The following is an 11,698-nucleotide window of genomic DNA, read 5'->3' as shown; positions in this document are numbered from 1 at the left end:
CTCTTGGCTACGACAGCTACTTCAGGAGTTGCTATGTGAGGTTACCAAGGCGACGCTTGTCTACTGTGACAACGTCTTCGCGGTGTACCTCGCCGCCAACCCTGTCTATCATCGACGGACGAAGCATACTGAGCTCGACATACACTTCGTCAGGGAGCACGTCGCACTTGGTTGTGTTCGCGTTCTCCATGCGCCCACCGATCAACAGTTCGCCAACTACCCACCTCGGCATTCGAGGGCTTTCGGTCCAGTCTCTGCGTCAACGGCGACGCTTCGACTGCGGGGGGTGTTGAACATGAGTACATGTACGTAGGTCTGGGTTTCGTATGCAGTACCGTAGTGTCCGTCTCCCTCTGTATGTACGTGTATCTTAGGAGACAAGATACCGGTCACACCCTTGTACCTATATATATATATGCCTAGTGCACGATCAATCAATTATCGATGCACCAAATCATTCTTTACAATAACATTGTGTTGATACTTAGAAAAAAAATTCCTTGTTGACAAAGAGGGGGAAGTCGGAAACCCCCAACACTCAACCGACACAGGAATCATGTATTCCACAGGGTCCTATGTGCATAAGACAACGATCCAATCGAAATTAGTATCGAACACCCTCTCCGAACCCAATATTAATCCGCAGACCCAGCCGGACTCCCGACGGCGAGAGCGAGGACCAGGTGAACCGGCCAGCCAGACAACCCCGGCGCATCGCCTCGTGGTCTTCCTCTTCTCCCCCCGCACCCCGAATCCCCTTGCCTCGCCGTCCCTGAAACCCTAATCCCTCGAAGCCGCAACACAACCTCTCCCTCGCTTCCGCCCCGCGCCCCCGCCCCGATCCAGGTGAGCCCCATCACGCTGAATTCCGATCCAGAACGTCCCTTGCCAATTTTGGGCGGTAATTCGGTCGAGGGTTTATCGCGGATAGCTTCGGTGCTGAGAAAATTTCTGACGTGTGGTTTTTGATCCAGGGTGGAGCGTTGGGCAATGGATTTCGAGCGACAAGTTTGAGCTCTCGGATCGGTTTCAGGAGGTTTTAGATGGGTTCGGACCGGCAACATGGTGGCTCGGGGGACGTGGTGGCGCCGAAACGGCGGAAGAGACAGAGACAGCTGCTGCTGGAGTCCAGCGACTCTGAAGCGGATGAATCTTGCCTCTTGACGCGGCACAAGTCTGACGAGCCTAATGCCGCCTTAGGCAACGGTGATCAATCAGTGGAGAAAGTGGTGCCTCCTAGTTCTGAGCTTCCTGGGGCTAAAACTACTCAAAGAGATGGTTTAGAGAAGAACAAGGGAGATGAACTTAACAGTGCCAGCAGTCGAAATGGTGATGACCTGTCAGAGGAGAAAGTGGTGCCTCTTAGTGCTGACAAGCTCCACAGGGTCAAGTCCACTCAAGGAGACTATCCAGAGAAGAATAAGGGAGATAAGAACAGCAGGAGTAGCTCACAGCCTGACTCCAAGAGGAGCAAAATCGAGGATGCCAAAGTTGGTGCTGTTGGAAACGGTGGAAGTGCTTCAAAGGATGTAACTGTAGGGAAAATGCTGCGTCCAGGGTTCCCAAAATGGCGGTTCGAGAAGCCCGAGGTAAGGGCTGGACGAGTTGATGAGAAAGGTGGGGTGGAGATGAAGGCAACCATTGGCTCAAAGGTCAAGGAGCAGGTATCGAGCTTGGATGACAAGAGGAGACATGTAGAGCTACTGAAACGTAAGAAACACAAGCCGTTGAAGACTGACATGAGCAACTCGGTTGACTCTGACCGACAGGAATGTGGGGAGGAGACGAAGGCAAAGTTCAAGGAGCAGGACTCAAGTTTGGATGTCAAGAGGAGGCCAGTAGGATCACTGAAACATGAGAAACACATACTGCTGAAGACTGACAAGGCTAGCTTGGCTGGGTCTGTCCAAGGGGAAGTTATAAGGGTTCAAGGGAAAAGTGGCCTTTTGAAGATCCTGCCAAAGAACGATAAGGTGCTCAGGGAAACCAGCGATGGCAAGATTCTGCCGAAGAAGTTGAATGTTGATGGGGATACCAGTGATGGCAATACTCTGCCAAAGAATGTTAAGGTGGAGGCTGGGGATGGCAAGATTCCGACGAAGAGTGGTGTTTTAAAGCTTCTTCCGAAGAACAATACGATGGTCAGAGAAAACACTGATGAAAACCTTATTCCCAAGAACATTAAGTTGGAGGGGGAGACCAGTGATGGCAAGATTTTGATGAAGACCAGTAAGATGGATACAGGAAGTGGCGATGACAAGGTCGCGACTAAGAACTGTATGGTGGATTTAAAAGCTGTTGCTGGCAAGATTCTGTCGAGGAACAGTAGGGTGGATGAAGAGACCATTACTGGCTATGAACAGGATAAGGATAAAAGCAGTGCTCTCATCGAGTCCCAAAAGCGGGATTTAAATGGTGGGAAGAAAGTTACTGGAAAGCTGGTCTCCTCTGTCATATTGAGGAGAAGCGATCCAAGCGTAGTGGGAGTTTCTTCAGGCCATACTGTGAAACAGAAAAGTTCAAAGGTGCAGCCGAAGATCTCCTCACAAGGCAATCATCAGCCCTCACCAAGCCTGAAAGATGAGAAAAGTGAACTTGGTGAACACAAAAATGAGAAGAAGAGATTGCTTCAGCATAAAGGTTCACCAGAGAATTTATCCAAGAAAGTAAAACTGGAAGTCACTGATCTGCAAGGCACATCTGATTCTGCTCCCAAGAAGCATGTCATGATGAAGAAACCAAGGGGAGGACCTCGTAGTGCACTTAAGCAGAAACTCCGGGATCAGATTAAAGGTATACTATTACATAACGGATGGACAATTGATCTAAGGCCTCGGAAAGATAAAGATTATGAAGATTCTGTGTATGTTTCTCCACAAGGTAGTAGCTATTGGTCAATCACAAAGGCTTATGCAGTGTTCCAAGAGCAAGTGAAAAGTTCACAGGATGAGAACCCTACAGGTGGACCAGGTGTTGCAGATGCTTCCTTTGATGCCATATCAAAAGAGGACCTAGCAATGCTACAAAGAATTGTGCGGAAAAGAAAGGGCAAAAAAGAACATTCTGCTGAGAAGGGAGGGGACAACAGAAGCAGGAACTCAAAAGGTGCCTCTGCTGGTAGAAGTTCTAGAAACAAGTATCAGAAAAACAAAGAGAAGGTAAAAGCCAAGCATCTGGGATGTGCACTTCTTGTCCATGGTGGTGCTCGTAATATGGAAGGCATGGGTAACTATGTTCCATATAAATGGAAGAGGACGGTTTTATCGTGGATGATAGATCTGGGGGTTGTTTCACAAGATGCGAAGGTCAAATACATGAACAAAAAAGGAACACAGGCAATATTAGATGGTAGAATTACCAGGAATGGTATTTACTGCGGATGCTGTTCCAAGATTCTCACAGCTGCTAAGTTTGAACTTCATGCTGGTTCAAAAGAGCATCAGCCTTATGCAAATATCTTCCTAGAAGATGGCGGGGTTCCATTGTTGCAATGCTTACTTGATGCATGGGATAAGCAATCACAACATGAAAAGAAGGGATTTTACAAGATAGATCCTGCTGATGATCCTGATGATGATACTTGCGGTATTTGTGGTGATGGCGGTGACTTGCTCTGCTGCGATCGCTGTACTTCAACTTTTCATGTGGCTTGCTTAGGAATCGAGGTGAACATACAAGTATTTGGGTTAACAATTATCTGGACACTTTTGCTATCACTTATAGCCTTCCAGTTGATTTGAGCCCCAGCACTTTTAAAAGAGTTGCTTGCTAGGATGCTATGCTGATTTATTTATTTTACTTAGTTCTTTCTCGTAATGTCTCTTTTGTTTGTTCTCTCATGCTTTTATGCTGATATTTATATTTGTGCTAAATGCCTCTGCAGATGCCTTCTGGAGATTGGTATTGTCGTAGCTGTATATGCAAATTCTGCAGCTCTGCTGAAGAAATGACACCGTCTTCCACTGAGTTGCTTTCTTGCTTGCAATGTTCAAGAAAATGTAAGGCTCAACCCTCTCAACACACACGTGCTTGGTTGCACGCGGTCACACACACAAGTTTGTGCACTCTGGCAATTTCTTACACATTGTTGTTTTTCAGATCACCAGGTTTGTACACCTGGAACTGAGAGGGACTCCGTTTCTACCCCACCCGGTGCCTCCATTGATCACTTCTGCAGCCCAGGATGTAGAAAGGTATGAAATACATAATTGTTATCTGTTCTCGGTTTTTGGCAATAATTACTTGGTATGTGCCTGGACCAGTTTGTTAATTGATCAGTTGTTGTCCCCTTCCATTCTGCCACAGCAACATTTGCCTGCTTGCTTATGCTAACTATGGTTAGCACACTTAGTGTTACTTTTCACAGGCTTCAATGGTTTACATTTTTTTATAGTGGAAGAGAGCAACGCATCCAGCCCTTGTCAATTTCCATTGTTACAGGTTCTAGGTTGAGCCCTAACTGAACAAAAAACCAATTTTGCTGATAATTTGGCAAGTCAAAGCTGAAGTACGGGGCTGTTTGGTTTGTGACTAACTTTGCCAAAGATTGCCACACCTAAGGTTAGGCAAGTTTGACCAACTTAGGTGAGTGTTTGGTTCAAGCCACACCTTAGGCAAGCCACACTTGGACCCCACATGGCATACACACAAAACATGTGGCAAGATTTTCTTAGTCTTGCCAACTTGTGGCTCTCATTTTGATGAACTAACCTCAGGCAAGCTTGGCAAAAATGTGTGGCAAAGTGTGGCAATGCTAGGCCTAGAACCAAACAGCCCCTACGTCTTGTATCTCAGTATATAGAAAAAAAACTTCAACCAACCTGTATTGGCTTGTTCACATTTCTTAGCCCCTCTTAATACCTTTTTTCTTTTCTTTTGGTGGCAACTAAAGATCACTTTAGGCTAATTCTGTATGCTGGGAATATGCCACATCGAATCCAGTGATGAAATTATGATTTTGGCTACTTTTGTTTCTTGTGAAATTGATGTTTTTGGCTATTTATTACACCATAGTGTATACCTCTGAACTTGTACTGTCTGCAGAATATGTAGTTACGGTTGCACACACCACCTCTTAATATATGTTTCTAATTTTTGGATGCATTTTAAGTTTTATGGCTTAACTTCTTGTCCTTATCATTTTGAATCTTCCTGTCTGGCATGTAGAATTGCTTGTCGTAATCGTTATCATTATCTGCTCATTGCTACTTTGTTCTTGTGTATGTCCGGTCAAATTCACTCTTCAGATCTCTAATGTGGTGCATTTTAAGTTTTATGGCTTAACTGCTTGTTCTTATCATTTTGAATCTTCCTGGCTGGCATGTAGAATTGCTTGTCGTAATCGTTATCATTATCTTCTCATTGTTACTTTGTTCTTGTGTATGTCCGGTCAAATTCACTCTTGAGAGGTTCTATAGAAGCACGATATTGACAAATCTCATCAAGTTAATAATATATCCATAGATCTCAATCGCTCTGATATTTTTTCATATCGCATCAATTTGGAGAACCTATACTTATTGATTACATTAATTGGTGCGCCGCCTTGGTGAAAATGTCGTACTCCCTCCGTTCCTAAATATTTGTCTTTCTAGAGATTTCAACAAGTGACTACATACGGAGCAAAATGAGTGAATCTACACTCTAAAATATGTCTATATACATCCGTATGTGGCAGTCCATTTGAAATCTCTACAAAGACAAATATTTAGGAATGGAGGGAGTATTTGTTATTATTTAAATTCTTGTGTTCATTCTGATTGCATGGGCACTAAGGCTATTCTGTTCTTCGTAACAACACAGATTTATAAACGACTAAAAAAGCTTCTTGGGTTCAAGAATAATATGGAAGCCGGATTTTCCTGGAGTCTGGTTCGCTGTTTTGCTGAAAGTGAGGCTGCACCCATGAAAAGGAAAGCAGAATTGGTATATTGCAACTCAAAGACAGCTGTTGCTTTCTCAGTTATGAATGAGTGCTTTTTGCCACGTATTGATGAGAGAAGTGGGATTAATATAATTCACAATGTCGTATACAATTGTGGGTAAGTATACAATGAGAAAAAAATCTGAATGATTTATTTTAACGATGCAAGGTGAATGAAATGATTCTTTTGTGGCTATATGTATGAATATATATGATTTCCCAGAAGTAGCTGTGCTTAGAATGGAAGTTATATACACCCAGCAGCCATGAATGTTATTCCCTTATCCTTCTGTTAGTCCCAAGTCCCTGGCTGTATGATTATCCAACACTAGGTGCACTTAGGATGGAATTCGTAATACATTCAGAAGCTGAGTATTTGTTTTCTTAGTCTTCATTGTTACTCCAAGTCCATAAGCACATGTTTTTTTCCGGGAAAATACGTGCATCAGTAAGAAAGATCAGCAGATTGTGCCTATGTGCAGTAAGAATTTAATTTTTTCGAGAGCATCCTGGGCCATTCTTTCTTAAGGTTGTCATTTATCCTGTAATATGATATGGCAGGTCGGATTTCAATCGTTTAAATTTTAGTGACTTCTATACATTTATTCTGGAGCATGGAGAAGAAGTTATATCTGCGGCAACTGTCAGGTAAACTTTTATATGCATACACTATTACACTTTGTTCGATTAATAGCCTTTTGTGATATTATCGGAGCCTTAGCCATCCCCATTTTATGTTACTTTAGTTCTGTCATGATTATTCAACTTAATACTTTTCCTACTACATCTATCTCCTGAGATTTGTGTTTAGGATGGGAAGTTAATCATTCATTGTTATCCCCTCCGATCCATATTAATTGTCGCTGATTTAGTGTGTACTAAATCAGCGATAGTTAATATATGGATCGGGGGGAGTAAATATTGAAGTTTGGATTGCAATTGGATGTCTGATTTTCCAAGAATGAACATATTTATTCGTAGGCCATTCTTGAGGCACTGAGACCAACTTGTACTCATGATGGCATGATACATGATTTTTTGACGTTCTGCATTTATCAATGTTACTTCACAGCCCTAAAGTGCTTAATTTGTCTCTTCTACATGAATCAGGATTCATGGAACTGAGTTAGCAGAAATGCCATTCATAGGCACAAGGGGCATGTATCGGGGCCAAGGGATGTGCCATCGACTGCTCAATGCAATTGAATCGGTAATTTAGTTTGACATTTGTTTCTGATCTTTGTTGCACAGCCATGTCACATGTGCATATGGGCATTTGGTTTGCCCCCCCCCCCTCCCTCCCTCCCCCCTATTTTCCTTGGGCAATTAAGATTTCTTGCATCGATCATCTCCGTGAAAATTTCTACCCTGTTATAGTAGGCTAATGATATTCTTGTACATTTGTTCCTGTATTTTTTGTAAACAACAGCAGTATGTTTTCTTGATTGATTTGTTCATCTAATTGTCGGGCAAGCTTGTATTTGTGATTTATACTTTCAATATGCGACCTTTCATTTCTTACCTATTATACCTGCTATGCGCTGAACTGACTATGTTTTTTTTTAGTAAGAACTGACAGACATGTTGATGAATGCATAGTTGTTCTGCAAATTGTACATTATAGTCAGGGTTTGGATTTCAAAATCATGATTGTAAGAGTTACTGCTTGGAACCAGAAATCCTGGTCGGCACCAGGATTTTGTTTTTAATGATGGGAGTATGCTTTTTTGAGCTGCGTTGAGTTGTTTTGAACTTTAAAAATCTGAAGAAAAAGGACAGAAAAAGGGAAACGTGACTAGGATTGGACTCGTAACTGCACAGTTGCTAGCTCCTAAGCTACCAAGGCCATCTTCAATTTTTTTTGAGGAACCCAAGGCCATCTTCAACGCTAAACACTATACCGGCGCTTAGGGAAAAAGAATAAACATCGTAAAAATTAGATAAAAATCATCTGAGCGCCTTCTGTTTCAATTGTAGACGATAATTACGGTCGCTAGCAAAGTTGGCCGCTGCACACAGCTTTTTACCCCGCATGAAAACAACACAAGCGGCCGGCACCTCTTTTTTAGTCGATGCCATCCCAGACATCGATGGCCCAATTGCCTATCTACCAGGAAATCAATCCTGGCACCCTGCGTTGGTTATGACCTAATGGAAGGTAGAAGCTTCTCCCGGAAAGGTTCCGCGACCTGGTTATAGGTGTGCATCCTTGTAGCACTGTTGCATAATGGTGACCGTGTAACGGAGACATGCGTTATGGAGTTGCATTAATTTGTCTTAATTTTTAATGAGCGACAGGAGTCATTTTAGAAAAAGCATCAAGTGTATTGAGTTTTAGTTGTTGGATTAAGGGATTGATATTGGTTTTTCATACTTACTGCTTACTTACGAAGTCAAGTTTAAGGCTTTAAGCTTTGTGTTTATCAGCTGAGGAAGTCCTTCTAACTGGATATAGCTGTGTTTGCATTGTTTTGTTTCACATGAATTTCTAACATGTTTTAGGGTTGATTCTTCTGTAGGCCCTTTGCTCTCTCAATGTTCGAAGACTAGTAATACCTGCCATACCCGAAATGCAGAAGACCTGGACTACAGTTTTTGGTTTTAAGCCTGTTGGCCCTATGAAGAAGCAAAAAATGAAGTCTTTTAATCTCTTGATTATCCATGGCACTGGTCTTCTGGAGAAGCGCTTGTTGCTAACAGCTCAAGTGAATCGACAAACTACTTCTGTGACAGGTCAAAATCCAAACTATTTTGAGCATTGTTTTCCATGATTTCCCTGTTATGAGTATTGTAAATCTGTAGTTTTATATTTCAACATTGCTCCCTATTCATGCAGTTAATGCCGTTGAATGTGACAAGACAGCTTCCCAAACGTTTGGGGAAGCAAGTGGATCCCTTACACCTGTTTATGTTTCTCAAGAATTTGCTGTGGGTGGTCATCCTGAAACTAAGGATCATGACACTTGTGCTTTGATTGAGGGCTCTTCAGGCTTGGCATCTAACCTTCCTCCTGTTTCTGAAGAAAAAACTGAAGAAACTATTTCTCCAGTTTCCATAGCTGATGTTAATTTGCATATAAGTGAAGATGACATGCCTTGCAAGGCTTTAGCTGACATTACGGAAAAAGTGAAATATGCAGAAACATATTTGACATTCGTTGCTGATAAGATTGTTGTAGAAGAGAAGCCTGAAGATAAATCTAGCTCCAGTTCTGCAGATTCAAAGGCTATTCCAATGACAGTGGATCCATGCCCATGTTCATCTGATGAGCTTGGGAAATATGAAAATTGCCCACCTAGTGTACATTCTGTTGATGCTGTTCTCGTAAAAGACAGACCTGAATCTAATTTCAGCACCAGTTCCATCTCTGGCCGCTTTGATACTCAAGAGGATAAGAAGTCTTGTGTAGTTCCTGCTAATACTGAAGTTCCTTTAGTCACTATGGGTCGAAAGCCTGATAACCACGAGTTCGAAACTATTGTCGCTGATGGTGGTGATATGCAAAGCTCACTAGAAGTTAAATATTTGGAAGTTCTAGTAGATGAAAGATCAACAGATGCCTATGCAGCTAAAAATAAAGCATTTGTTGGTGGTGTAACTAGTTATGCTGCTGCTGTTACTAAAGACAATGGTCATTCTGCAGTTGATCTTGTAGTATCAGCAGAGAGATCACTGGATGAAACAAATTCTGTTGAGAGTGATAAGAGTGAAGTTAAGGTTGCAACAGTTGAAGTGGGTGCTATAGTCGAGAGCTCTAATGGGGCAGGCATTCCAGTTTCGGCGCTTGAAAAATCAGATGACATCAATGGTGAAGTTACCGCAAAGCCTACTCTAACTTGTGGGGATGGTCAACTTCATTGAGAGGATGGAGTATGCAATAGTAGCATGAAAGATGGCCTAGCTTCTAGAGACCCTGTTAATGCATGAGCTCTACATTTGGTGCTACAATATGCTGAAGGTATTTTTCTAGGGAGACAATTTTCTTGAAAATAGACACAATCTTACTGCAAATGTGATAATTTCACACTGTCATATCAATGGCAGGAAATATGCACTTGTTTTTGTTTTGAACTTGCAGTGCAAATAGGAATAGTTGGTCTTCCAAATGTATTTAAACGTTTGTTATGTAGGAATGACTGAATTCAATCCCGCGGTTCAGAATTCCCATGCTTTTCTTGTGCAACAAAACCGTCATAACTCTTAGCCATGTAGTTGGATATATATGGTGTAGAACCAGGACAAATTTCTTCTAAAAATTCATATACTCCCTCTATTTCGTAATGTATCCTGTCTTAGTTTTTCACGTTTTGCCCCACATCACAACACAGTGTTATGAAATCGAGGCACAATGAGTCAATGCATGCAGGAGCAGCGGCTCCATGAGCCCCAATGCTTGAAGCCTAAACAACGCCTCTTAACTCTTCCTTGGTATGTGAGTTATTGCTAAGGTGCACTCGATCCTTTTTGAAATTGGAGTACTTTTTGGGGATGGTATGGGTAAAAATGATACATGAGATGAAAGATATAGTTTAAGAAAAGGGCAGCTGGGTGCACGTAGCCCCCGCTTGCGCAGGGTCCAGGGAAGGGTCCGACCACTTTGGGTCTTGATAATAGTTCAGCAACTCAAATATAATTTGGACCATCTTTTGTGCAGATGCATCTACCTCATTGTCATGCTTGCTTGACTGATAACTTTGTTGAATAGGTGGGATCAGGGAGCATACAAGGAGATGCCACATTTCTGGAAGTTTTGGATTCGATGAGTTCGATGAGTTGTTTTGTTGGGATAGTCAATCAAGTTGCTGGCTCAAAGGAATACTTTGCTACCGAAACTGCTCCACACACGACAGTGTGTGGACGATAAGTGCATGACCAAAGGATCCAGCGGCCACTGCTCAGCTGTGCTTGAGATTCGTCGGCTCGATTTAATCGTCGTTCATGAGTCGTCCAAACTTTGTCGTCCCCATAGCATTGCTCTACTTTGCTACTGTCGTTTCTTCAAAGAACTGTTGGGAGATACTCGGGCTGGGATGAATGGACATTTTTGGTAAGATAATGTTTTCATCGCATGTATGCAAATTTTACTGTGGATGGATGACTATGTTCCTTGAAAGTGGATGACCATGTTCTTTTTTAGCAATTTAGCAATCAGTTGTTGTGTTCATTAGCTGTCGGAAAATAAATGAGCTAGACTACATCATCTGGTGTAATGGGAGGGGAGTGGCAACAGCTCTACACCCAAGTAGCCAGGTCTATGTCTCACTGCCATGGATTGTTGATGATTCAGGAGTTTTGTGGCTTCTTGGAGGCTGTATCAGATGATGAAAGCTTTGCTAGTTTTTTTTTATTAGGCACCTAGTCGCATCAGAGTTACACCCCAACTGGGTCACTCTTTTTGTTGTTGTGTACATACAGTATCTGCGAGTTCTGTCATCTCCTATAAACCTCTGCTCACCTCCTCAATAGGAGGCATGTTTCAGGGTATAGATCTTTGCTCTACCCTTGTACACATCTATACAATCGCCATGGAAGTACAAACCAATCGATGCTGCATCCGCTAGGTGCTGATGCTGCGACTCGCAGCATTGCTCCTAGATCTGTCATCTGTACAATCTGTCATTTCTGTTGATGCTTCAGTCGGTGTCCTGGATGATGCTTCAGTGAGCTATTGCTCGTTAGAGACATGATTAGGTTCAGCCTGGAGCTCGCAAGTTTTTCAAATACCGGCAACAGCCTGTTTTTTCTTTTTTCTTTTTGTTAATTCCTGCAATGTTG

The 11,698-nt window shown here is 42.5% G+C and overlaps 1 protein-coding gene across 2 annotated transcripts; it reads left to right on the top strand.

The window, feature by feature from the left end:
- The first annotated feature begins 552 nt into the window (after positions 1-552).
- On the top strand, positions 553-11,059 carry LOC109736783 (uncharacterized). Of its 2 annotated transcripts, XM_045232972.2 has the most exons (11): positions 553-846; positions 975-3,665; positions 3,884-3,998; positions 4,099-4,193; positions 5,803-6,041; positions 6,485-6,571; positions 7,034-7,133; positions 8,443-8,656; positions 8,760-9,881; positions 10,252-10,351; positions 10,629-11,059. In XM_045232972.2, exons 2-9 carry the CDS (start codon positions 1,044-1,046, stop codon positions 9,782-9,784), a joined length of 4,497 nt encoding a protein of 1,498 aa, XP_045088907.1. In that variant the 5' UTR covers positions 553-846; positions 975-1,043; the 3' UTR covers positions 9,785-9,881; positions 10,252-10,351; positions 10,629-11,059. The 2 variants fall into 2 exon arrangements, with proteins under 2 accessions (XP_045088907.1, XP_020151575.1); XM_020295986.4 differs by lacking the exon at positions 10,252-10,351.
- The last annotated feature ends 639 nt before the right edge of the window (positions 11,060-11,698 follow it).

The sequence above is a fragment of the Aegilops tauschii genome, chromosome 2, assembly GCF_002575655.3.
Source record: "Aegilops tauschii subsp. strangulata cultivar AL8/78 chromosome 2, Aet v6.0, whole genome shotgun sequence".
Classification (NCBI taxonomy): domain Eukaryota; kingdom Viridiplantae; phylum Streptophyta; class Magnoliopsida; order Poales; family Poaceae; genus Aegilops; species Aegilops tauschii.
The sequence above is the reverse complement of the archived record's forward strand: the minus strand, read 5'-3'. Positions and strand labels throughout refer to the sequence as shown.